We start from the raw sequence: 25,928 nt of genomic DNA, 5'->3' as shown, positions 1-25,928 counted from the left end.
GATCGTTTCCGTTCACGGCTCCCAGTTCAGCGGTCGGGTGGGGCGCTCTATCGGTTCTCGATCGGATCGATCGGTTTACATTTGGGATTGCAGTCTGCAGACAGTCTGGCGCCAGCCATCTGTTCCCGAGGGAACAGAGCCCCGTGGAAACGGAGCCTGGAGAATGCCGGAGCTGTTTGCCCTCCTTCTGTCGCCCTGGAAACGCGAATGGAAGCCCAGCTTTCCTTGATCAGCAGGGCTTCCTTCCAACCACGGAGCAGCCAGAAAAGCGCGCGCCTGTCTCGTCCATTTGGGAGAAGAGAGGGCGAGGGATGGGGGTGTTCTTCTGTAGCCATGGGCACTTGAATCTCATCCCTGCAAAGCCTGAGAGGCAGCTCTTATGGCCAAACACAGCCCTCCTGCGTAGCAGACCCAGGCTTTATAAATAGCCATGTGCTGCGCAACCAAGTTTCACTTTCCGCTTGCGGGTGGAGTGGGACAGAGGCGAGCTCTCGCTTGCCGCTTTTGGAGAGAGAAAGCGCAAGAGAGAGAGAGAGGGAGCTTTAACTTTGGGCTTCAGCGGATAGGGAATAGGGAGCTATCTCCTCTGGTTCCAGGGCTGCCGTCTAGCTCTGGGGCCAAGCTCAGTGGGCACCTCTTTGGCTGAGAGCTCACACAGTATTACACACTTTAGTGCCTGGTCACTCTGGTCTGGGGGAGTGGTGGTGGTGGTGGGCTAAGGCTCTAGTTTATTCCCTCTCTCTTTCTCTCTCTGCTTCCAGGGCTACCGTCTAGCTCTGGGGCCAAGCTCAGTGGGCACCTCCTTGGCTGAGGGCTCACACAGTATCACACACTCTAGTGCCTCCCCCCCCGTGAAAGTACCAGCACACTCTCGTGGGGACAGACCCCCCCACCCCCTGAGGGGAGGTGGCTCGCTGCCACCTCCACGGGCCTGCTGGGCCCAGCGGCCGCCATCCTCCTCCTCCACCATTCCTTTAGCGCTGGAAACCGCGGGGCAGCCTCCCGTGTCGGCCTTCCCGATTCTGTATCGGAAACGGGACTTGATCGGTGAGGTTCAGGTACCTGGGTTCGGTGCCGCCGCGGAATCACGATCAGCTAAATTGGGATTTTTTTTTTTATTGTGCCCATGTCTACTTATAGCTACAGGCTCTCCCATCATATTGCGAGTGTTTTAACCCTTCTGTGTATTTTTTTTTAAGATTGCAGATTTTTCTGCAAGTCTGGCGCTTTTTCATGTTTGTAGAAAGATCTATCTTGTCTGTCCATGACCCCAGCCTCTGGATTTAATGGAGCTATGTTTAGAATGAGATATCTTGACAACTGGGGGACCAGCTAGAAATTGTAGAAGCATCTCATTTCCCCACTCCATTTCCTCTTTCCCTTCCCTGAACCCTCTCCCTATAGCCTCTTCCCTTTTATTGTTTCTTCCTCTCCTTCCCACCCACCAGCAAACTTATATTTATCTGCCCCCATCTTCAACTTTCCCTCCTTCCCTTCCCTGGCAGCCTGTCCCCAGAGAAACTCTGCCCAACTGCACAGGGGGAAAACTGCAATGACTTTTGGGGGGGGGGTACCTCAGTTTCTCCTGCATCCCCCTCCCTGCACTAATTTCTCTTTCCCTCCTCCTAACAGCGCCAATATCCTCACCTTTCCCTTCTTTCTCTCCTTTCCACTCACCCATCTCCCCCCCCATTTCCCATCTATTCTTATTATTTATTTACTTCAATGATACCTCACCTTTCTCCCAGTGGGGACACAAAGCAGTGTACAATATTCTTCACTCCTCCATTTTATCCTCACAACTTTGTGTAGGTTAAACTGTGGGTGTGTGTCTGGCTCAAGATCACCAAGTGAAATTCCATTAGAGAGTGGGAATTTGAACCTGGATCTCCCAGATCCTTGCCTGAAACTCTAACCATTACACAACGCTGGCTTATGTGGGCAGGGGCTGCTGTTGAATAGTATCAACTGAAACACGAAGAGGGCTCCTCCGGTATTCACAAACAGAACCAACTGAAAAGTTACCTGGAGTAACTAGTAGAGAAAATAACCAAAAATATAAACTTATCTTTATAAAGTGCAATCTGTGCAAAAATGCATATGCCAATAATTATCAATAAGTATCAAGCAACTGGGCCTGAGTTAGTCCAGCAAGCCACATGGTAGAAAGTTGCTGGTCCTGGCCTGGAGAAGCCCTCCCTTGCAGGCCAAAACAGCCCTGGGAAGGGCTCTGCCCCTAACCCTGCCTTTTACTGACAAAAATCAAGATAGGAACCAGCTGGCAATACAGTTGTATTGCCACAGCCACTGAGGGCATTCGTTTTGTAAAGCTACAAGCTCTACTTCTATTAATTTGGGGGTATTTAATAGGGGCATGTAATTCAGATTCAGGAAAAAGGCTAGATTTTTGCTGATTCAGCTAAACCTGGCTTTCTCAAATCAAATCAGAGAATCCCAGATCTGATCCAGAAACCCAGATCTAGACCTTCAGATAAATCTGAGTAAATCAGAGAAACGTGGCTTCAGCCTCTGGCTGGCCCCTTCCTAGGTTTCTCCCACTTTTTTTCCAAGGGGAGGGGCAGGCAGAGGCAGGAGGAGTGAGGCAGGGAGTGGGGGGGGGGGTTGAGTGGCCAATCCGTGCAGGAGCTCACCTTGTCTGCTTGGCTTCTGAGAATAACACTGGTTTTGTTGGGCTAAGTTGCAACAATGTCCCTTGCTTCAGTTTGGTTTTGATGGAATTCTGTTTTAACATTATTTTCTGGTTTGATGTTGGTTCCCTTTATTCACTTTGGTTCTAGGGGGATTCCATCCGTTCCCTTGCTTCACTTTGGTTCTGCCAGGCTTACTCTTGCATTTGGGAGTGTGCCTTAGGTCACTGGCAGCCTTGCCCCTGTGTGTTTCTACCTGACAGCCCGCTTGGAAATGTTTGCCCCAAAGGGAACAACAGAGAATGGCTGGGGCCACCTTCAGGAGCCTATAGAATTGAACCCGAGTCCAATCTTCCTGAAACTTGGGGTGGTCTTTATAGGACAGTTAGGAGTAGGCTTCCTGAAAATTTGGTGTTTGCTTAAAAAATCACCCCTCCAGCCCCCACCCATAACTTTCCCAAGAGAATAATGGCAGAATAAATCCAGGATTCTCTCATCTGTCTTAACTGGATCAGAGAATCTTTCCCAGATTTCAGGGATCCTGGATTTTGAACTCCCTGTATCCTGTATCCAGATTTCCCACATTCATATGGGGCACCTATTTTCAGATTTAAGTATGCACAGATTTGACAATGTTGAGAATTAGCTATATTGATTACTAAGTATTAATGTCAAATGCCCAGTCAGTATATTTGGAACACTCAGATGGTATTTTTGAACTGGCTATGTGTACTTTCTATTACTGAAGGTGGTCAGAGTATGAAAATATCAGATGTGAACTACCCAGGAAATGTGTAGAGCCTATTTATACAAATTTAAGCAACACATGTAACAATTAGGTTCAAAATATTATCTCATGACATTACACCATAAATTCCTTTCCAAATTTAGGAGTGGGAAGAGATAAGGAATGTAAGAGCCTGGAGTATTAGAGCAGTAGCCCTTCTAGTCTATCTCATTGTTTCTCACCAGCTGCCGGTTACCTGGTTGAAAGAGCAACAAAAAGGGCAGAGGCCAAGGCCACCTCCCCCACCCCCCATCATGCTCTGGTAATCTCTCTAACCCACTTTGAAGCCCATCCATGCTTGTGTCTACATCCACTCGCACCAAATTTCACAATTACTCACTGATCATTTTGGTTGCCCCCTTTTTCCTTCTTTGAGCTCAGCAATATCCTTTCCAAGATAGAACAATTAGAACTATACTATACACATTCTAAATGACACTGCAGAATAGCTCTATACAAGGCCATTAAAATATTGGCTATTTTACTTTCCATCACTGTCCTAATATTCCCCAGTACTGAGTTTTCCTTTTTCACCACTGCCGCACACTCTCAACATTGTCATCAAACTTTTCACTCCTTCCCCAAGATCTCAATCTTCGTCTCAGCCACTGGCTCACTGAAATGTGGAATATGTATGAAAAAGTATACAAGCTCTACTAATAAATCATCTATGTAGTATGTCTCATCATCTATAACCATGTCGAGTTTAATCCAGTGAAGTATTCCTGTCACCGGAGAACAACTTTCTTACCTTCCATTGCAGCCCAAAATATCCCCCTGAAATGTTGCTCCTGGAGGGTTCTTCACCCCCTAGGAATAACAGTTTGGGGGATTTTATTTAATAACAATAACAACATTTGATTTATATACTGCCCTTCAGGACAACTTAATGCCCACTCAGAGTGGTTTACAAAGTATGTTATTATTACCCCACAACAATCACCCTGTGAGGTGCGTGGGACTGAGAGCTCCAGAGAACTGTGACTCGCCCAAGGTCACCCACAGCTGGCTTCAAGTGGAGGAGTGGAGAATCAAACCCAGCTCTCCAGATTAGAGTCCCGTGCTCTTAACCACTACACCAAACTGGCTCTCTGGCTTACCAACTGGCTTACTTACTTGTCTTATCTCCTTGGAGTCAAAGTAGCTAAAAAAAGCAACAAGTGGTTAACTTATTATGGGTAGCACTGGGAGGGATGTGGCAAGAATGCTGAGCTCTGTGCATGGAAATCCTTCCATCTGTGAAACTGCTCCATTGGGTTCAAGCAGTTGTATGTACCCAACCTCCCACACCATCACTATTTGGAATGTTGTAGTGATTTGCACAATATGCATAAATTATGTAAATTGAACACCTTTGCAGAACTTGTCATTTGCATAGTTTATTCTGCAAGTTTCAGCATTTGACATAATTGATGCCCTTTGGCATGCTAATCAAATCAACTGAAACTATTTTGTCAGTCCTTAAGGTGCCGCGGAACTTTGGTTCTGTTATGCAGGACAATGAAGCCTGAAGCCTACCACTGGAAATAATCTTTTTGTGACCAGCTAGGCACAACACTAGTGCCACACACACAAAATGTAATTTTAAAGGAGAACCAAAATGTTGAATAGCTTTATTGCCTTTTAAAATATATAAATTAACTTCTGCATTTGTTGTCAAATAACAGTCAACGCCTCAAACAAATTAATGGAATTTTTAAAAAATAAATTGTATTAGTATGCCAATGATGTTAAATATAAAATAAGGTTTATATAGGGGGATGATTTGTGTTCTAGGTAATTTGGCATTCAAGTAATCAAATTCCCAAACAACTGTTCTACCACACTGAGGTTAAGCAGTGTATTTTGGTTATAAAGTTGAAGCTATTTTTAGGTTATTGGATTGTTAGATAAGCAAATTAAAATTTTTAATCTTGACATTTAAGCTGGGAAAACATTTCTGCCGATCTGGGCACAGCGTATGACAGAAAAACATTCGCCATTGAAGGCACCTCTTCTGGTACTTCTTGGTCTTACAGTACAATGAGCTAGGTTCAAAGGTGTCCTAATGTAAGAAGGGGGCACTTCCACTTCGGCATGTGTGAGTCCTTGACTAGTACCATTTGAATTTCAGTCTTACACGCATTCTCAATGCTGAGGATCCCACAGCTCTCAAGAGTAGCTTTTTTTGGTGACCGCAAGAGCTGCAGGAGACGTGGCAAAGATCCATTCTATGAGTGGTTCTTTGGGTCCGATGACATTATTCTAAACATTGTTTCAGATAGTTTCTCAACAGGTATTTAGTTAACCAGAAAATCAGATCCAGTCACCAAGACAGCAGAATTAAAAGTCAAAACAATTAACTGAATTTTATATTTGAAACAAAACTGTGCAGAATACTTACAAACTTCAGGAGAAATGTACAAGAACAAGGTCTCGCTTACTCATTCTAGATGGAGGAAGAAACATTTCATGTTTTTAAAAAGATGCTTCACAATTTTAGTTTGTGATGGGCCTTAAAACAGTTCAAGCCTCATTAAAACCAACAGAAGATGCATATGTAAAAATTTAAAAATAGCCTCTAGTAGTTCATTTTTATGGTGAATCTTGATTTAATATAAAGCAACAAATATGAAGTAGGATCCCTTCCTCTACTAAGTACAGAACAATTATCCTCTTAACATCAGGAAATAGTTTTCCCAATATATCACCGAAAGTAATAGCTACAAGAATCAATGGCTCTTAGAAATGTATTTGTGAACACATGAAAGTAACAGAATATGCATTTCCCACTAATATTCTACAGTGCAAACTCAGTTTCATAGTTTCAGCCCATCAGAAGTGCATACCAACTTTGAAAGCTTTAAAAGTATTCCAAAATTACGAGTATTCCAAAATTACAGTGTTAACGCTCAGACCATGAAACATTAGGTTAAATGCAAACTCAGTAGACAAAGGCACATACTTTATGTTTTGGCAAGAACACATGGGTATTCCTTGTTACCATAAAATACACTCTTAGCTGCATAGCAGCGTTGCTCATTGAAGTACACATCCACGTGCTTCCATATGACTTGGCATCCTCCCCACCCCCAAGCTTTGATTCCTGACTGGCATACTCACAGCATAACATATACTGTACATCTCTTCATCAGAGATATCACCCTATCCACAGTGATTATATTGTGTGAAGCCATCCTGAGGTATCAGGAAACTTTGGAATGTTCACCACTGTTTATGGCACACACACTGTAAGTTAACAACAGCTTGGCTGAAGTTTTCCAACAAGCGCTTCTGGGAATCTAGCATAGGCAGATTACAAATTATTTAGCCTCAATTAAGACTTAATTGGAACATATTGCATATAGTAATTTATACACCAAGGAGTGTTAAAAAAAACCAAGAAATCTGTTGGTACAATTATAATAGCAACAAATGTTTTGTGAACAAAAGAAACTAGAGTCAGTTGACAATGACAATATAATAAAATCAAAATACCATTTAACTGATTTTGTCACCCCTTTTTGATTCTAAAAACAACAGTTTGAGCTCTATCATTTTAAATTATTTTTTTGCAAACTTGGGAGAACAAATCTAATATTAAAATAAAAACGCAAAATGCTGTAGCTTTGGTTTTAGTTTGCAATGCAGCTATAATATAGTTGTTGTGAACAAAAGAACAACAGAACCTGGGCAGAAAAAAATGCACAAGGGTGGACCCTTAACAGCTTTCCACTGACAGAAGCAGCTTTGTACCCTGGCTTCCCCTTCAGACCTCCCAAAAGGCTATGCAGGACCAGACAACCTGCTGGGCAAAGAGCCTTTACGCGGCGGGAGGGAAACAGGGAGTTGGGACTAGCAACCTTCCTCGCTCCTGTGCCTGCAGAATGCTGGTAGAATCAAACCTATAAGCTTAATGTATTATCAGCAAATACATTCACTGATCCACTTAGAACTACCTTATTTATTTAAAAAATGAGAGTTCAAACAAAACAATCCATAAACAAAACAAGTTATAGCGCCTTGCCTGTCCCCCCCCCCCAGTAACCTTCTGATCTCGGAAAAGCTGCTGCTAAGGGTTAGGGGTACTTTCCAAATTACTATGCCAGGCAGTATGAAAAGCTGCCACAACAGGGAATAAAAGAACACCAGCCAATCAGCTCTCCTCACTCTTGCAGGACTGGAGGAAATTCCATTAATAAACTAAAAGCTGGCTTGGGAATAAGGGAAGGATGATTCTGACAGATTTCCCCCTCCTACCGCAGTCTCAAAAGCCATACGGCATACTGTTCAAGAGGGTATCATCATGTGCAGATGGGGTAAACCACTCATGGATGGGAAAAAAACATGTTAGAACAGAACGTTTTATCAGCTGCTGTCCTTGAAAAAAAAGTCAGGAGCACAATTACATATATGGTATTTCCCACAACGACGATAGGTTGCAATTTATCCAATGTTCCATTAATAAGGCTTTATTTACATTTCATTATAAATTCATGAAAGAGTTTTATGTGATGTGCAAGACAGGACAAGAAGTGTCACTGATTGTAGGATCTCCTTATGCTATAACGCTGACCCACAGACAGCCAAATAATGTCCCATATATCCATGTTTTCACATAAAGTTTTCTTCCAGTTTCTGTCATCAACATACTAGCAGTCAGACCAGTTAAAAACAGTAAGGATGGCAAAGTTTTCTTGAGGCTTAGTTTGGAATGAACACATTTCCCAGGGAACTTGTTTCTTCTTTTAGAATCTTTTGCATCATAGAATTCTATTAGTAACCTACGAGCAAAGAAAAAGTAAGAACTTATACAGAACAGTCACATTTGCATACCGTATCCTTGTGGTTGGGAGCCTCCTTTAAAAGTTTCCTCATAATTATCTGCAACAATATTTACATATTCCCCTTTCCTGTCTGGAATTTAAACAACTGCCAAATTATGTGAAATGAAGTTTTGGGTTTTAAGGGTTTTTTTGTGTGTGGCAGAATTATCAAAATAGACTGTATTCTAAGACACTGAGAACTGCACCACTGTAACAAACATGGCAGTCCTATATTAATACCTGTCAGTAATATCTACTGCACCTCACCAGGTCATTATGACATGCATTTCCCTGACCCTTGCCACTAGCTGTGATCGGTGATATCTAGCGCTCCCATTCAGTGGGATGATATGTGGAAGATTCCGTGGTGGTGGTGGTGGGGCTCATCACAGGGTTGCTGTTTCTAGCAGCAGTCTCGTGTTTCTTATAATATAGTGTTCTACTAAAAGAGGCCTAATTAAGGTTTGGGACATGGTGCATTGATACGAATCAAGCGGACTTAAGTCATCAAGAAAAAAAAAACAAGTTTAAAGTCACTGTATTTCAATGTTTCCATTTCATGCAGTCTTCCTTTAAAGCAAGGAGTTTTCCAACAGCAGAATGTGTGTGTTCTGCTTGTACAGGAAGACTGCTCCTTGCCTCAGAGGAAGGGTCCATCTGCTTTTCATCAAGTTTCCAATATAAATATATCCTGAAAAAATATGCTATTTTTTAACAATGAAAAAAGTCATCCACACCCTAGGCTTAGAACAAATAACAAAGAAATGTATCAAAATCTCACGAGAGCAATGCCAGCCAAATTCATGATTTCTCACTTAACATCTGATGGCCCACTGACTGTAAAGCCATCATCACATCTAACTCAATGGAGACAAAACTTTTTAGCACTTGTGTAAATAGCAAGGGCCAGGGATAACCTACCTCACAGAGTTGTTCTGAGGATAAAATGCAGGAGGGAAGAAATATATACACAAACCTGAACACTGGGAAGGAACGGCAGGATAAAAATGATAGCGCTAAAAGCTATCCATCTACGTTGGGTTTAACAGAAGCCTCAGACTAGACTAACGATAGTGTAAATGCAGCAAAATATATTTTCACTACTTACTTATCCTTGATTTCAAAACGTTCATGAAGCCATCTTCTCATGTACATTTGTTCTTTTGGAATATCCTTTAGATCAATTCGATCGACATGGATATGGATTCTTGGACACTCCTTACAAAGAAAGTCTAAAAACCCAAATGGTCATAATCAATATCTCAGTGCAAGTTATATAAAAATAAGATTTACAGAAAAGAATCTATTTTCATCCCTTTTTTCAATGTTTCATTAATGCAAATGCACAGTAGGATCGGAATCCCATCTCAAAGCTAGCTGCTCCGCATCATTTTGCATCAGCAATTCATGACCTCTGGATGAATTTGGCTGTCAGTGAGTGGTAGGGAAGAAAAGCAGGAGGGAACTGAGGAGGAACAACAGTCATAATATCTTATGAAACGCTGGGTTGAAACCAATATCTCAGTCCTTCTAGTGGTACAGCATCCCTCCAGTGCAATGTGTTCTGCGGACAGCAGAGGTATGGCACATAAACACAAAATCTCTCATAAGTCTTATTCTGAAAGGTTAAAAAGAGGAACAAGCTTAAATACTGACTCTACTGATCATGTATTTCTTATGTGTATGTATATTGAGAGAAGGTTGCCACACTTGAAAACTAATTCATATTTAAGTTACTTGACTTTGAAACAAATCTGCACACTCTTTTGATCTAGTGTGTTGTAGCAGTTAAGAGTGGCAGGACTCTAATCTGGAGAGCCAGGTTTGATTCCCCACTCCTCCATTTGAATCCAGCTGGATGACTTTAGGTCAATCACAGCTCTTTCAGAGCTCTCTCAGGCCCACCCACCTCACACAGGATGATTGTTGTGAGGATAATAACACACTTTGTAAAAACTGCTCTGTGGGCATTAAGTTGTCCTGAAGGGCAGTATATAAATCGAATGTTATGTTATTATTATTTTGCTGTCCATAAAAAGTGCTCCACATTTCCTTGTACTTAAATCTGCCTATTGAGCAACTTGGTCTTCATGTAAGGTAGCTATAGTTTTCTGACATTTGAGAATACAAGGAGTGCAAGTCTTTCTACCTAGTCATACTCCAGTGATACACAAACATGTAATGAGCACTTCGACTGCATCCTGACATTGATATTCTTGTTCCTACATATACAACCCTATTCAGAGTTCTGGATAGGTACAGGCACAGCTGTCTGCCATTCTAGAAAAATATAATCTAGAATCATAATCTAGCCATGTTCATGTTACAGGCGCTGCATGAAGCAATATGGAGGTCAAAGTTACCTTTAAAGTGACACTGCCCATGGCAATTCTGCAACTTTTCTTCCCACACGTGGAAGCCACTGCAGGAGAAACCATCGTCCCCTCCACCCCCCGTACTGTTCTGCTCTCAAGACTTAAAAATTCTTTTAAAAACTCAGTTATTCAGTGTAGTTACAAGAATGGTCAACTGGATATAATCAACAGCGTCAAGGAACTATTTTAATTATGCAGTTCATCTTAGTGAGACCAAACCATTTTTAAAGACCCAATGTCATTGTAACCACTTAAGTTAACCAGTGGATAAAAACAATTTATAGCATTCCTGTTTTTGTGAAGGAACAGCTGGATTCTATCATAGGAGCCACTAAAGGTTGATCGTAGTCCCATGACCCTTAATTTCACATCAGTTCAACTCCCCAAAGGCTTATGTAATTAAGCTACAAAACCTAAACCTTGTTGCAGCAATTCATTAAGTAAAATAACATCCAACATTAGGAATACTGGCTTGAAATGCCAAGGTTTGATGAGTTGCTTAATTGTCACAAAACTTGCCAGAAGGCTATTCTTGGATGTAAAAATAAAACAAAACTCCTCTCTACATCAGGCAACATATTTTAGAATCATACATTACCTCAAGCTTTTGATTAGGAACAACTTTCTTATTGTGAAACAGAAACTGATTAGAATGTGTCAACTGAACTCTCACGGGAACAAACATGAACAGCATTAAGAAAATTAGTTAAAACTAAAAATTTCAATCTCATGGAATAAAAAAAACAGGAACTAATCAGCACGCATCTGTATTTGCTTCCAGAAGCATCATAATCATAAGGAACAGAAAAAAAGGCCAATTTAAGATAATTTAACTGGCAAGGATACTGTACACATTAGTTGTGTTTCAAGCATATATTAGTTGTGTTTTAAGTTTATAGTATATAAAAAGTTTAAAAGGAAAAGGCTTAGAAGAATTGAAAATACATTTTGTTTTTGAAGCCCATGTACAGCAGACTAAAGAGTATTGGCTCCAGAAATGGAAAACCTACCTCAATCCCAATACAAAGATAAGTTGGTTGAATCAGGATAGGTCACTATTTTTTTTAAGTGTGTGTGGAGAGAGGGGAGATCAGAAATTGGAAAGAAAGGAAACTTTGGAAGTTTTAGAAAGCACTGGAAAATCCTCCTATGAAACAGTGCCTCTTTTGGAATGAATATGTTATTTTTAAAGAAAAGAATGTGGATCCAGAACAGTGTTTTCATGGACTCATGAACCTATGCTTGCAGAACACAACTTTCCCATCTCACCCTCCTTCTGAGGCCCCAAATGCCCCCTCAAGTGTTGCTCAAGGGGAAGGACACCCCTGGAATAGTACTGGGGACGCACTGGAGCTGCAGTAGGATAGTGGAGGAAAAAGGCACATTCTGTGGGCAGAAGTCTTTGTGTGCAGGGAAACACTATTCTGGATCCAAGACAAGTTATTATTCACTCAAAATGTGTAGTATACATTTTTAAAATATAAAATCTACAGCTTTAAATAATAATTCCTGTATATACTGTAGATATCTTCAAGATGTTTATTGTTTAAATGTGGCTACTTGTGTACATAAGTGATTATAATGTGTATCATGGTACACATTATACTACCACTCCACTAAGCAAAGTTAATAAATTAATTAAAATAGTTATACCTCACCTTTCCTGTTGGCTCAAGGTTGAAGCCTTCCTCCAACTAGGAAGTGTCACTTCCACTGAGAAAGAGCTACTTAAGTTGGAGGAAGGCTCCTCAGAGGTTGACTGGATCCACTCCACTGTGATTCTACAAGTGTGTTTCTGTCCAAGTGAACACAAGTTATTTTCTACAAAATTGAGGGGGGGGGAGTATTTTCTACTTTTTTCTTCCCCTCATATGGCAAAAACTAAGGTACACATAGCAAGGTAATGAGGTACAGCAGTCTGTATCTCTATACTGCCTATATTTGCATTTTTGCTTGTTGAAAATTAAGGCATTTATACTTTTAAAATGTATAAATATTCCTGGCAGTAAACTTTTACATGCTAAGTTAGAAATGATACATTGTACTGCATATATTTCAATGTTTAAAGATTCCAGAAGTTGTATATCCCGGAATGCATATCATTTTAATAAGCCAGTTACAACAACACACATACATAAAACTTTATATATTTAAATAATTGTACATGCCTCCTCCCCTTTGTCCATTTTATTGGGTAGCAATGGCTATAGTGAGGATTCTGTTCTGAAATTGCAAGTGTAGAAAGGGATAAGTTTGTTATTCCAAATTAATGAATACTGACAGAAACAGAATTCTTGTCAGAATGCAAGAAGATGGAAAAGAATGAGAATTCAACCATTTCAAATATTCTTAGGCAGGGAGAGATGAGTGACTGAACTAGGAGATCTGGCAGTTGAGTGCAATCTGTCATGCTTCAAGGTGATGATAGGATCTTCCCTAACACCCTATACATTCTAGAATAAAAAAGAGGTTTAAATAAATATATCAGACATAAGTGGAGGTAAAATACTTTCCCTTGTCTCATATCAAATCAAGCTTTGACAATAGCCTATGCTGAATAATGGCATACTTTGTAAACCGCTCTGAGAGGGCATTAAGTTGTCCTGAAGGGCAGTATATAAATCGAATGTTATTATTATGTTATTATTATTGAACTGAGGGAAGAAACTTCCTAGTAGTCTCAGCAAACAGAAGATGTAGTCAAGGTACTCTACACGTCATACACTTCAGCTTTCAGATGTCTTCCACAACTTCACATGAAATGACTGAAGACAAAGGATACTAACAAAGAATTATACCCTTCTAAGTCAGCTGAAGTCAACGGGGTTAACTCCATTTAAGTGTGAAACACTAAGACTGGATAATGGAGGCTTGCTCTGTATGTCTGACATTTGCAAGCCCTTAAGATGGGGATGGGAGTACATTAAAAACACGATTATTATACAACTGATATAAGGGTGCCAGATTTATGAAGTGAAAAGGGCTAGCTTAAATTCAGGCACTATGGTGTGTGAAGTTGCACACAGTACTTCAGGCATCCCTGAATTTTAAGACCAAAAACAGATTGCTTGGCCATTTTGTATTCTGTACTGTACCCAAACAATGATGTGGGTTTTCCTGAAAAGTAAGATTTGGATCTGATTTAACATACTTAAATGTATTTAAATTTAGTAAACTAATTTTAAAATTATCCCATGTCAACTTTATATCCTAATAGCTACAAATACTTGAACTGAAATATGGGGAAAGGAAAAGTTTGATTTAAATCTTATATTATGTGGAAATTGTTTTTTACTGGAATAATCCTTTTAAAAACTTTAAAAGAGCATAGCATGTACTTCCCTTGCATTGTTTACATGGAAAGAAAATCCTGACGGCAGTCAGAATTGTTGACACACTAATTTTAGCATATGGCATGGAGCATAATATGCTATAGTGCACTCATATTTCAAAAAAATTGAACTCTTATCCATGGAGTTCACTAGGACATCACACCGCTTGCATTACTTGTTAGTTCTGTATTATACAGTAACATTTCCACCATATGAGAGGAGAAACACATAAGAATTTTATCTTTGGTTCTGCAGGTCAAATCAAAACTAATCAGGTGAAATGACTTTTATTTAGATTACTATATGTATATCTGATTTTATACCTTTATTCCCAATTCGCAAATCAGTAAAATATCCATGTACTGTCTAAAACAATTCTTAGGAATAATCACTTCAAAAGCATTAATTATTAATTAATTAATAATAATTAATTAATTTATTAATTTTATAAAACTATCTTTAGAAATGGACACTTGTCTGTGGAAAAACTTCTACACCCTATCCCAAATATAAAATGTAGTATGAAAAATTATATGGAAGCATTTCAAACTGAAATCAGTCATTCTGCCATCCAATAATGGTGTTGAGCAGCCTATACTTTCAAATTCATTGGTGGGTAACAGATAAACTTTGACCTTGAACCCTTATACTTTTTACTTAGAAAAATTAACCAGATTGGAATTGAATTCCTGATGGCAGCATTACCTACCCAGAGGGTGAAATAACAAGAGGGTTTAAGGCACCAAATCTAACCACATGATAGAAAGGGAGTTGTGACAAGGCCGCTTAGTGACTGTGCTTGCCTCTTACATAATTAGGTCCTAGTATTAATATGGCATGGTAGGAGCATTATAACTCACATTGTAGGCTGCATTTACTATACAACATTTTCCCCCCTGAATATTGTGCCCAAGTATTAAGGCTCCTTAGTGGGACTATATGGCCCTGAGGATGAGACATGTATATAGAAATCACAAATAACTTCTTATTCATCTTTCCCTCCCATGATACTCTGGCAGTATCAAGAGCTGACTCTTTCTAGTCCTCAATATGCCCTCTATGAGTAATTTATTTCCCACCCACCCCTAGAATCTCAATGCCTTTCACAGCACTATTTTGGATTCTAACTGGAAGACACTCTGTTAATTCCTGACAGCTTGACTGTTAACTCCCAACTCACACAGCTAACTGCCTCTCTACATACACTTCTCAGCTCCATCCATACTCTGTCATCAACCAATCACTCACTCATCCTCTCTTTCATCCTTCTGTAACACACCAAACATTTAAACACACACACACACCACACACACACTTAACTTCAAATCATTACAGGCCTCTTTCCACCTTGCCCTTATCAAATATCAGTGAAGACTATTTGCAATAGCTACACCCCAGCTCTGGAGTCCTTTGTGCCAGAGAACCAACACCATGGCATCTTCTTAACGCAGTGGGGAGGGAAAGCATTTAAGAAGTTGTATTTAAGTGTTTTAGTCAACATGACCAATTTCAATGCACATCACAATTTGTTTACACATAGTGGAATAATCTGGCCAACCTAACTGCAGACATTATAATGTTCTTATACATAGAACACATGTGTCTATGTATAAGTGCCTTACTGAGCATTCGTATTAGTTTCTTTGCTACTAACTAACAAAGAGAATTCTCATCTGGAAGGCTTAAACAAGAACCACACGGAAACAAGAGAATAGTAAGAAACTAAAATTATCTAGTGACTGTGATGTTTTATAGATTTCTTCAGGAACTTTTAAGGCTTTTCTTGGTTCTGTTTTGGGGCACTGCTGGAGATATATTCTCATTTAATTGTTTTATGTTTTCATAGACATTAAAATTCTTTTGACAGATCCTATGTTGATAGTTATAATGCCTGAGAGTAGGAAGGCTGTTCTTAAAATATTTCAGATTTATCTGCGATGTTTGATTTCACTCCTCTACACACTTACCTCAGACTTGAAATTGGTACATATATGAATTAAATGAAGTCTGCTGCATTGGAATAAGGTTACCAGTACAAATTGCGAGTGAGCCGTTTCACCACTACTCATAGATTCCAGAATACAAGGCATGTTAGTCTATTGCAGCAAAACAAAAAGAAGAGTTGTGGCACTTTAAGTTGTAACTTTATCTGTTAAGTCTTTAAGGTCCCACAAGATGCTTTTTTGAGTATAAATTGCAAACAGCCCTTGTAATGAATCTTGAATATATTGACTGGCTGCACCAATCTAGAATGTTTTAATATTTGATCAAATGCTATGTCCTAATAAAGAAATTGAAAATGTTGTATAGCAAATGCAGAATACCACGTGAGAATAATATTATGTGAATTCTTGCCTATCTCATTCCATACCTTCAGAAGAGGCTTTTCAGGGGGATGCAGTGAAACTTAAATGTTACTTGTATGTGCTGTATAACAACATAAAAATGGACTTCAATAAGCGTAAATGTATGTCTATTTTAAACAGGGCTTTCAAGTTTTGGTCAACTTTGGAAGCCAATGAGAATTTGTAGTCACCATGATTATGCCTCTTTCCTACTTGAGAGAGAAGTAAGGCCTCATCTCTGTGCCTCTGAGTGCCTCCAAAGTGCAGAACAAGACCAAGGCAGACCCCCTCATTTCTCCGCCCAATAGCTCCCAGCTCAGGAGAAAGCTTGCCAGACCCTTATGTGGAACAAAACTGTGATCCCTGTTCTTAGCAGATATACAAGATAAACACGATCACCACAGGGACAGCTGACTTAAATCTTGATATCTGACGACAGTTGAAAGAGTTATTCTTAGACTCTGGAAAGATGAAGAAATTCCAAATGTAAAAAAACATGTTCAGTATGCTAGAGGCAAAGTGCCTTGGCCGAGTAAAAGACCAAGAATGATCATTTCAAAGCAAGATTTATATGAGAGGAAGCTCTCAGCTTGCTGGAACAAAATACTATACCTTGTCATAGGGTGGACATGCACTAAACATTAACATGAACTGTTGGTTCCTTCCAATCATTCTGCAATTATATTGAAGATAATGCAACACATTTTTATATATGGGAAGCAATAAGGCCGGATCACATTTTCATAAGAAACCCTTTTTCAGAATGGAAAAACAGTTCTTGGCCCCTGAAATGTTTGCTGCCATTTTCAAGAGCAGCTTTGGCACGGACTTTTTTTTCCTGGCAGGCTACATGCACCAGCTGATCTGGGGGTTATGAAGTCAGAGAGAGGAGGTCAAGTATGTGTGTAAAGTCCTGTCAAGTTGCAGCTGACTTGTGGTAATCTCTGCTGGGGTTTTCAAGGCAAGAGACTACTAGGGGTGGTTGGCCATTGCCTGCCTCTGTGTGGTGGCCATGGTCTTCCTTGGTAGTCACCCATCCAAGTACTAACCATAACATTTGAGTGAGAGCAGTTCTTGTACTTTCAACTCTGAAGGGTATTTTGGTTTTGTTTTGATCTTGAGAACTGGAAAGGGGAGGGAGAGAAAAACTAAACAGTACTGCCATTCCTTAGAGTTGAGTGCTTGATTTCAGAGATGATTTTGTCCCCATTAAATGGCTAATTAGCAGTCTTCCTGAATTATACGCAACATATGGAAGTACTTTAACTGGAAATGAAGTTCTTTACAAATCATGCCCTCCACCACTTCAGTCTTAGGCAATAACCTGCCTCTACACAGTCTGATTCCCAGATCTCACAGTAGGAAAGTCCTGTTGATATTATATACCTCACCCTTGATATTAAATCAAAATGTTCTCAAGTAGGTGGCAACAGATGTATACTGCTATTATATCAACATCTGTTGACTAAAGTCAGAGGAAACCATCTTTTTTAGTTACTCATGCAGTAATTTGCTCCGAACTATTACCAGATTGCATTACCACTTTTAATGTAGGCTTGGCAGGCCAATTCATATTGAGGTTGCTTTAAAAACTGGTTATGCACTTATTTCAACTTTTAAAAACTGGGTTATGTTGAAAAGGCCCATACACATGGTGGGGGCAATTTTCACCATTTCCTCCCTCATGTGGCAGCCTTCCAACTCACCCCACCTGCATTTTCTGGGGGGAATCTCTATCCCCTAGGTACAGCATTTTGGATTGCAGCAGGATGGAGGAAACAGAGGAGTCATACTTAATAACATTCAATTTATATACTGCCCTTCAGGACAACTTAATGCCCACTCAGAGTGGTTTACAAAGTATGTCATTATTATCCCCACAACAAAATACCCTGTGAGGTGGGTGGGGCTGAGAGAGCTCCAGAAAGCCATGACTAGCCCAAGGGCACCCAGCTGGCTTCAAGTGGAGGAGTGGGGAATCAAACCCGGCTCTCCAGATTAGAGTCCCGTGCTCTTAACCACTACACCAAACTTGCACGCATAGAAATTTCAGATGAGATTTGACCCATTTTTAGATCAATGTCAGCTGTTAAACTCAGTCCGGTGCTTAGCAGGATGCCAGGATACTAGACTGGTCACTGGATACTAAGTAACCAAACAACAAGCATCTTCTGATTGTGTATCATCAAAAATCAAGGAAATGATTTTATTTTGGGTATTATACAACAAGTATTTTACCAGAGACGAAAAAAATCTCTACTTTTGCTACTTCAAAAACAGAGATCGTAAAGCAAGTGGCAGGCATAACACATGGTTGTCTGTCACAGATTGTATGCATCTAGTCTAACACATTATAGAAATCAAGTAATGCATATCTTGTGTAATGCCTTTTCAGGCAGTTTGTACTAGGTGAAAGGAGAGCAAGCAATCTTTCTTTAGATCACCTAATACCATCTACTCACCTGTCATGGATGGTGCCACTTTTCTTTGTCCTTTAAGGTCCACAGTACCTTCATATGCCACTGTTACATCATAAACGGCATCTAAGTAATCTTTCATTGAGTCCACAGCAATATAAGTAGCCTTCACTCGTGGTGTAAGAACTTGCTTTAACACTGCAAGTTCTAAGGGAGAAAAAAAGTACACGTACTGAAGAGGTATCATAAAAAGCATTAAAGGATACTCAGAAGAAAAAGCTGTTGCCATAGACAACGGTTTTCTAATTACCCATAGATACTTCTTTTTGTTTGACATGCAGGTATCATATTAGTGTTTCTCAGATCCTCTTTGCAGACTGAATCATTTGCTATAGAATTTCTAGGCACTGTAAAAGATTCTGGGGATTATATTGTTTATGCAGAGTGCTGGCAAAGCTGGCTTTACAATCACCTTAGGGCACTCTTATGAATTCAAAGAGAATACATTTCACAGTCTTCAGCACAATGAAAGGGGAAATTAGTAATAGCAAGTCAGTTTTTCCAATCTGCTTATCTGCTATTATTACAGATGTCACCAAAAAAATCTCCAAATCCAATGTAGCGATGTGTTTTCAGATATTTCAGGTTCTGGTATTTTTTCAGATATATCTGAATATCTGTAGTGATATTTGAGTTTCCCAGAATACTGTTAATCGGGTCCTAAGAAATTCCGGAAATATTCAGGGATCACATTTTAAGGTTCCCAGGCTTGTTTTTCTTCCATTTTACAGGTTTTCTGGGCAACAAGAGGAAGGGGGAGGGAAGGCACTGTCCTAGACAAAGGGGCCAGACATCAGGGAGAACACTAGAACCCTCTGTCCTCCTCTCACGGTCCTCTTTGGGTCTCTGAGCATGGGCAAAAAGGAGAAAAAGCAGGGCCCCAGCTTGACTCCATTTCAGGACTGGATCTTTTGGAGTGTTAGCGCTGCTTCATACTGCAGCTCTAGACATCCCTGCCCTGGACTTCTGCTGCCTGCTGCTGTTTGCACAGGAAAACCACCTTGTTCTTTCATGCCTGGAAAGCATCAGGACTGGTTTAATATTATTTAATTTTTTTCTGTGCTTTTTTGTTTTCCAGATAGGACTATATTTGGGATGGGTGGAGAGAGAGCATCTCCCCCCCCCCTTTTCTAGTTCTTTTAAGAATAATTTTTCTTGGATTTTTTTTGTGCTGTTTTATGAGTATTTAAAAGGCTTTTGCTGTTGGGTTCTCTTTTCTTGTTTTAGCATTTTAATTGCTTTGCATTTTCTCTGTTTCAAAAAGGCTTTTAATTTTAAAGGGTTTGTGCTTTTGTGAGAGGATGTGGTTCCAGGTTGTTACTATTTTATAAAGTTTCTCTGCACCATGCTTGAACATCTAGTGGAGCAGAAGAATGCCCCAGAAAAGGGGGCCTTCGATGCAGCTACTGTGCAGGGGGAGGGACCACTCAACAACGAGGAGTGGCTGACTCTCTCTCAGATGGTGGAGGTCTTTATGCCATTAGGAGTTCACCAGTGTGCTCTTCTAAGCCTGGGTCACATCATTCCTTTGATCCAAATTGCTTCAGGGAAAGACGACCACCTTTCAGGACCCAAGCACAGGACATGCAGACTTCGTTCCAGCAGTGCATGTGCTGGTACAAAGGCTGCAGAGGGGTATCAAATCCTTCCTAGGACTTTTCATCAAGAAGGTCTACATGTCGATAACCATATGCAACCCACATAGGACAGCCTCACCAAGCATGCTGGACAGCTCATTTACTGGAGAGATGAGTTCTCACTGAATGTATTGTTCACAGGCCAAGAGGAGCACACTGCCTCTAGGATGGAGTATGGTTTTAGAAAAAAAACATGCTCACTCTACATGCTTATTGGCCTTTAAGCCACAAAAGAGAGGTCCAGCCAGGCCATATATTTTCTGACCCAGTAGCTCAGTTGATCAGTGGCACATGACTTGTAGAGCTCAGAAAGGTGGTCAACTCCACCACTGTGTCCACTCAAGCCTGATTTGTGTGCCTTGCGTTCCTGCTGGTGCCAGTGCCTTCCAGATGGCCCTTCTCAGGCATAGAGTGTTCACTGATTGCTGATCAGAAACAAATTTAACACTTTACCTAGCCCTCAGGTCATGCATTGGAACAGCCTGGTAATTTAATCAAGAAACACCTATTCCTGGGTCTGAGTCCGCCCCCTCTCCATTTCCTATTTTGGAATATTCACAGGACTCAGGAACCACTTCTCGCGGCTGAACATGCCTGAATCCCCTTGACAACCTAGGAAAAAGAACCTTTATTTTCTTTCAATCTTCTGGCCTTACAACAGAGGCCAGAATCTGACTGCAAGGAGCACGGAGCAGCCTAAGTCTCCATATGCCAAAACATGGTGCAGATCTTAACCCCTTCCTTTTCATTTATGGGCTACCCAGATACTTAGTACTCCTACCTGGAACTTGGATGAGTGCCTGGAACCTAAACAGCTTTAAGCGACTGCTTCACTTTTTAAATTCTACCTCTTAGGCCTCTTGCCTCCTCCTTCCTGAGAGATACACATTGCACACTGCATATGTGGATGCCTGGAATATTTTAAGTTAACATATGCCCATATAACATTGATGTATATTACTGTATGATTGATATTATTTTAACTACTGGACTATGTTAATCACTTCTCTCTATCTCCAATTTCTGTATGTTCCAGATCTCTGTCCTCCTTCAATCTTATGTTAGAAGCCTTGTAACTTTGTTCCAATTGCTTAGTTGCCACCTGTGTTAGTCATTACCCAGACTAGACAAATATCGGGGTGCAAAACTTAAGCTGGCATCTCCTAAAAGTGAGAAACAGCAGCAAGAAGGGTTTGTTCCTTATGTTTGGGTTACCCTTGAGTGGGACCAAAACTGGAAAGTAATGAAGTCTATTACTATATAGTAACAAAGAAAAAACAGCACATTGTATAGATCAGTGTGAAAGAATCAGGCAGCAAAAGGACATTTACTAGGGTTCCTTTGCAAAAGAGCTCACTATTCAGTCTGTGTGGAAATTGGTTGATATTCCCCATATAATATGCAAAAGGTTTCAGTATCTCTTCTATAAAATTTCAGCATATCTAGAGTCCTCAACTTTCCACTTTCATCACACATAACAGCGCTCTTTTTTCTTTTAGGCTGCTTCTTTGGATGCTATCCCTTGCTTGGGCAACTGTTCCAGAGCAACTGTCTCACCCTTCCAACTAGCACTAGGATGAATCTTCTCTGTCCAATTCACCTGCCAGACTCAGGCACAAACCCAGACGGGTTCTGCTTGTAGGTCAGATTTGTGACAGATACATATCATATCACAGACACGTATCATATCCTGTCATCCCAACCCATATCCATTATTACCCTCATACTCACTACTGGGTAAGGTAAAGTTTTGACTTCTAATAAAAATTTAGATTGTGATTACCTCTACTTATCTATTCTTCATCTATTTTTATGTGGGAGATATGAAGGACTTGGTTCTAAGCAAGATAAGGAAAGCCCTTCTGAGTCTTGAAATAAGCTTCACTGCCATATCATGGGAAGTTCTTTTAGTTAAAGAACGGAAAGGAGAGGTGGCCTTATTTTTATACATTCCAGGATCCTGCTGTTTATAAAACTCTGCCCTCCAAAACCAGAATTAAAAAAAGAATAGGAACATTACTTAGTCTTGCTCTTATTCTGTTCAAGATGATGCAGGAACCTAAGTACAACTCTGTTTTTAAAGTATTATTTCAGTTTAAGTGCCATTGAATTGAAGGAAGTTGCTCCAGTGCCGGGAAAAGGAGGCTTAAACCTTTTGTTTACAGAGTATTTAAGACATTCCTTTTCCCAAACAAATTGTAAAATCAGTTACTTTTAAGAACTATTCGTCAAATATATATACTGCTAGTTCTACAAAGATGATCCTTTATCATGTGCTACAAATATGGGCAACAATGATATTGGACCAATCCCAGACATTTCATCATTATTTACTTACGAATCACAAGATTAACTATGATAACATTTTGAAGCCTAACAGTTTAATTTTTAGTTTGCAAATTTTGCACCATATAGTGCTAATGATGACTAATGAGCTGTGCTTTAAAAGTGTTGCTCCAGTCCAATTGTGCTAGATAACTGTTTTTTAAATCAAGTATTGGATTGGACACACCAAATATTACTCTCAACTTTCTCCAAAATATATTGTAAAAACACAAGATATGAAGATTCTATGATGCTGGGAGAACTAGGAGAAATTTTGGTTGTTGTGGGTTTTCCGGGCTGTATTGCCGTGGTCTTGGCATTGTAGTTCCTGACGTTTCGCCAGCAGCTGTGGCTGGCATCTTCAGAGGTGTAGCACCAAAAGACAGAGATCTCTCAGTGTCACAGTGTGGAAAAGATGTAGGTCATTTGTATTATACAAATGACCTACATCTTTTCCACACTGTGACACTGAGAGATCTCTGTCTTTTGGTGCTACACCTCTGAAGATGCCAGCCACAGCTGCTGGCGAAACGTCAGGAACTACAATGCCAAGACCACGGCAATACAGCCCGGAAAACCCACAACAACCATCGTTCTCCGGCCGTGAAAGCCTTCGACAATACATAGGAGAAATTTTGTTTTTTTAAAAATCAAGTTTGTACATATTTCAATCCTACATTCCATATTATTAAGATGGGGTGAAAAATTAGATAAATGCTTATTCCTTTTCCTGCATAGTTTATGGAAGTAATGAAAAATATAAAAGCATATAGCAGAGTATTCTTTAATATAGTTAAACAAAGACGTGTATGCATATTACAGATACATCACAATTAGCCACTGGAGGAAAGAGCTCTAGATACAAATATGGTCAAAGTCAGAGATTTGGGAAGGAAAGTTACAGCATGCAAATAGCTCTGAAGAAAATAGAGTAAGTCGTTTCTCCAGTATACACTGTTCTGAAGACAGCACTGATTTTTCTACAAATAGATTGCAAACCGACAGACAGGAAGTCATTTACAAGATAACAATCTCATTGCTGGTCAAGAATCACAGAAATAGAGATGTATAGTGCCAAGAAAAATGAAAACTCCTACAAGTTAGATGACTGAAGAACACCTCACTAGAGAGATAAGGAACAAAGAGAGGATAATTGAACAATACACATCATCAAGTTGTGTTTTAGGTGATCCAGAAGAAAGATAATCCTGCTATTAGAAAATACCAGAGCTTTCAAAACACATCTTGCTACTGTGAGCCTCCTCTGGAAGATAGTAATTATCAGGACAAGCTCACAGTGGCATGGATTATTACATAAATATACCATCCTTTGTGGTAAACTACTTTGGGGAAAGTTTTCTTCCAAAAAAGCATGGGTATATTTTAACAATAGTCTTTTCTTCAGTACATACAAATTCACAAGCCTGTAAAGGACAACTAGCAAAAAAACTAAATGGAATATCAATATATAAAGATATTGTTCCTGGCATCTGATATTCAGAGGTAAAGGCTCAGATTCTGCAGAACATTTCCCCTAATGGAGGGGATTTCCATCAGCAAAGATGACCATCTCATCCTTCACTGCAAGCTAAAGAACCCCTCAAAATAGTGTTCCTGGGGTACAAGAGACCCCTGTGAACATTACAAGGAAGGAGTTGGACATCTACAGTGGGATGAAGGAATTGGCAAAAATCCCACCCTTTTGTTCATAGACACTTTCTGTAGGATCCAACCCATAAATAGGGGTTTTCTTTCATGTGCCCTTAACCATCATCATAAACTTCTCAGACTAGATGCTATTAGAATGCTGAATGATGCGGCCATCTGGTTAAACCCAGAATATAAGAAAAGCCATGCTATGGACTTAGCAAACAGCACCCTTACCTTCATAAACAAACTATGATAATTGACAGCATAAATTTACTTCCCCAAGAAGCAAATATGAATGTGAGGATGAGCCTAGCATTTGGGGGGGCGGGTTCTAAAAAATAAACCAACCAGCATCTTATATGTAAGATGCCATTCCTCTACAGGGACCTCTTCCAGCCTTACTCCATTTTCATTCACTGCATCTTTCAGCGGTAGTGACTTCCCTGATTTGCCTACGCATCATCCCAGAAAACAGCAAGGTGCACTCAGCGTGCACCACATAAAAGATGACAAAGCAAAGCATTAATCAGTTGTTTTGAACTATATCCATCATGAAATGGCCACCCAAGGAGGCAAGGTAACCACCACAATCAAAAGTGTTCCTTTAGCTGTTTAGTACGTCTGCTTTGTACTTGATAGCCCCAGTGAAGCTACGTAGATCTCAAATGTTTGCAAAGGAAGGTGGGGGGAAGGAACCAATAATTGGGGACTTGAGGACAAACACCAAAGTGTGCAAGCTGGCCAAAGGGTTCTGCTGGGGGTTGGAGGGGGTGACACTGCCGATATTCATGACACTTTTCAGCCAAGCTCTGCTGGATGAATTAAAAGGAGTTACACTGGCAAGCATCTATCATTTAATCACACAGAAGCTTCCCCTGTAGTTTCAAGGTCACCAAGATGCATTAAATTACACTTGGATCATGGCCAAATAATCACTGACAAAATTTCTATTTTAATGATCTGTAGTCCTGCCAGCAGAACCTAGCTAAAATGTTTTGTGGCTGCTGCTGCACATCTAAATTCAAGATGGCGGCGGAAACACCACCCCTCGTCTCCTCCATTCAATTAATAAAAGTGGTAGTACCACCTACCAGAGTGACAGGTGAGAAGTTCTTTGACTCAGTGCTTTCCAGTAGATTGGTTTGCTGGTCAATTTATTGACCATTGTTCTAAAACTTCCTCTACTTATGGGTTTGTTCTTCCTACCACAGGTGGTGTGTAGTTTTCACTGAAAGACTCCATTAAAAGCTTGGGGTCCTGATTTTCTATTAGAGGAAAAGGCGTTCATGACAGTGAAAAATGCTCCTCTACATCTAATTAGGAAGCTGGCCCTCCATCTGTAGGTGCCTGAGCTCGCTATGCTGAGCCATGCTTTAGTAATCTAAAGGCTCGATTATACTAACATGCTCTACAAGGGGCTACTCTTTAAGATGATCCAGAAACTGCAGATGATTCAAAATGCTGCAGCGCTCTTGATATCTGGGTCTAGCCAGTGGGACTGTGTCAGTTCTTTCTAAGTCCAATTCAAGCTGTTGGTGCTCACCTTA

General features: G+C 40.2%; 1 protein-coding gene across 1 annotated transcript in view; it reads right to left on the bottom strand.

The window, feature by feature from the left end:
• Nucleotides 1-5,757: 5,757 nt before the first annotated feature.
• AGPAT5 (1-acylglycerol-3-phosphate O-acyltransferase 5) overlaps nt 5,758-25,928 on the bottom strand; it is a 39,539-nt gene continuing 19,368 nt past the window's right edge. Inside the window, exons 6-8 of the mRNA XM_054990931.1 lie at nt 18,755-18,916; nt 9,349-9,472; nt 5,758-8,198 (exon numbers count right to left, since the gene is read on the bottom strand). Of these exons, the coding sequence (XP_054846906.1) occupies nt 7,973-8,198; nt 9,349-9,472; nt 18,755-18,916 (512 nt within the window). The 3' untranslated portion in view covers nt 5,758-7,972. The remainder of the gene's footprint in view (nt 8,199-9,348; nt 9,473-18,754; nt 18,917-25,928) is intronic.

The sequence above is a fragment of the Eublepharis macularius genome, chromosome 1 (genome assembly GCF_028583425.1).
Source record: "Eublepharis macularius isolate TG4126 chromosome 1, MPM_Emac_v1.0, whole genome shotgun sequence".
NCBI lineage: Eukaryota > Metazoa > Chordata > Lepidosauria > Squamata > Eublepharidae > Eublepharis > Eublepharis macularius.
This window is presented reverse-complemented; position numbering and strand designations above follow the sequence as displayed.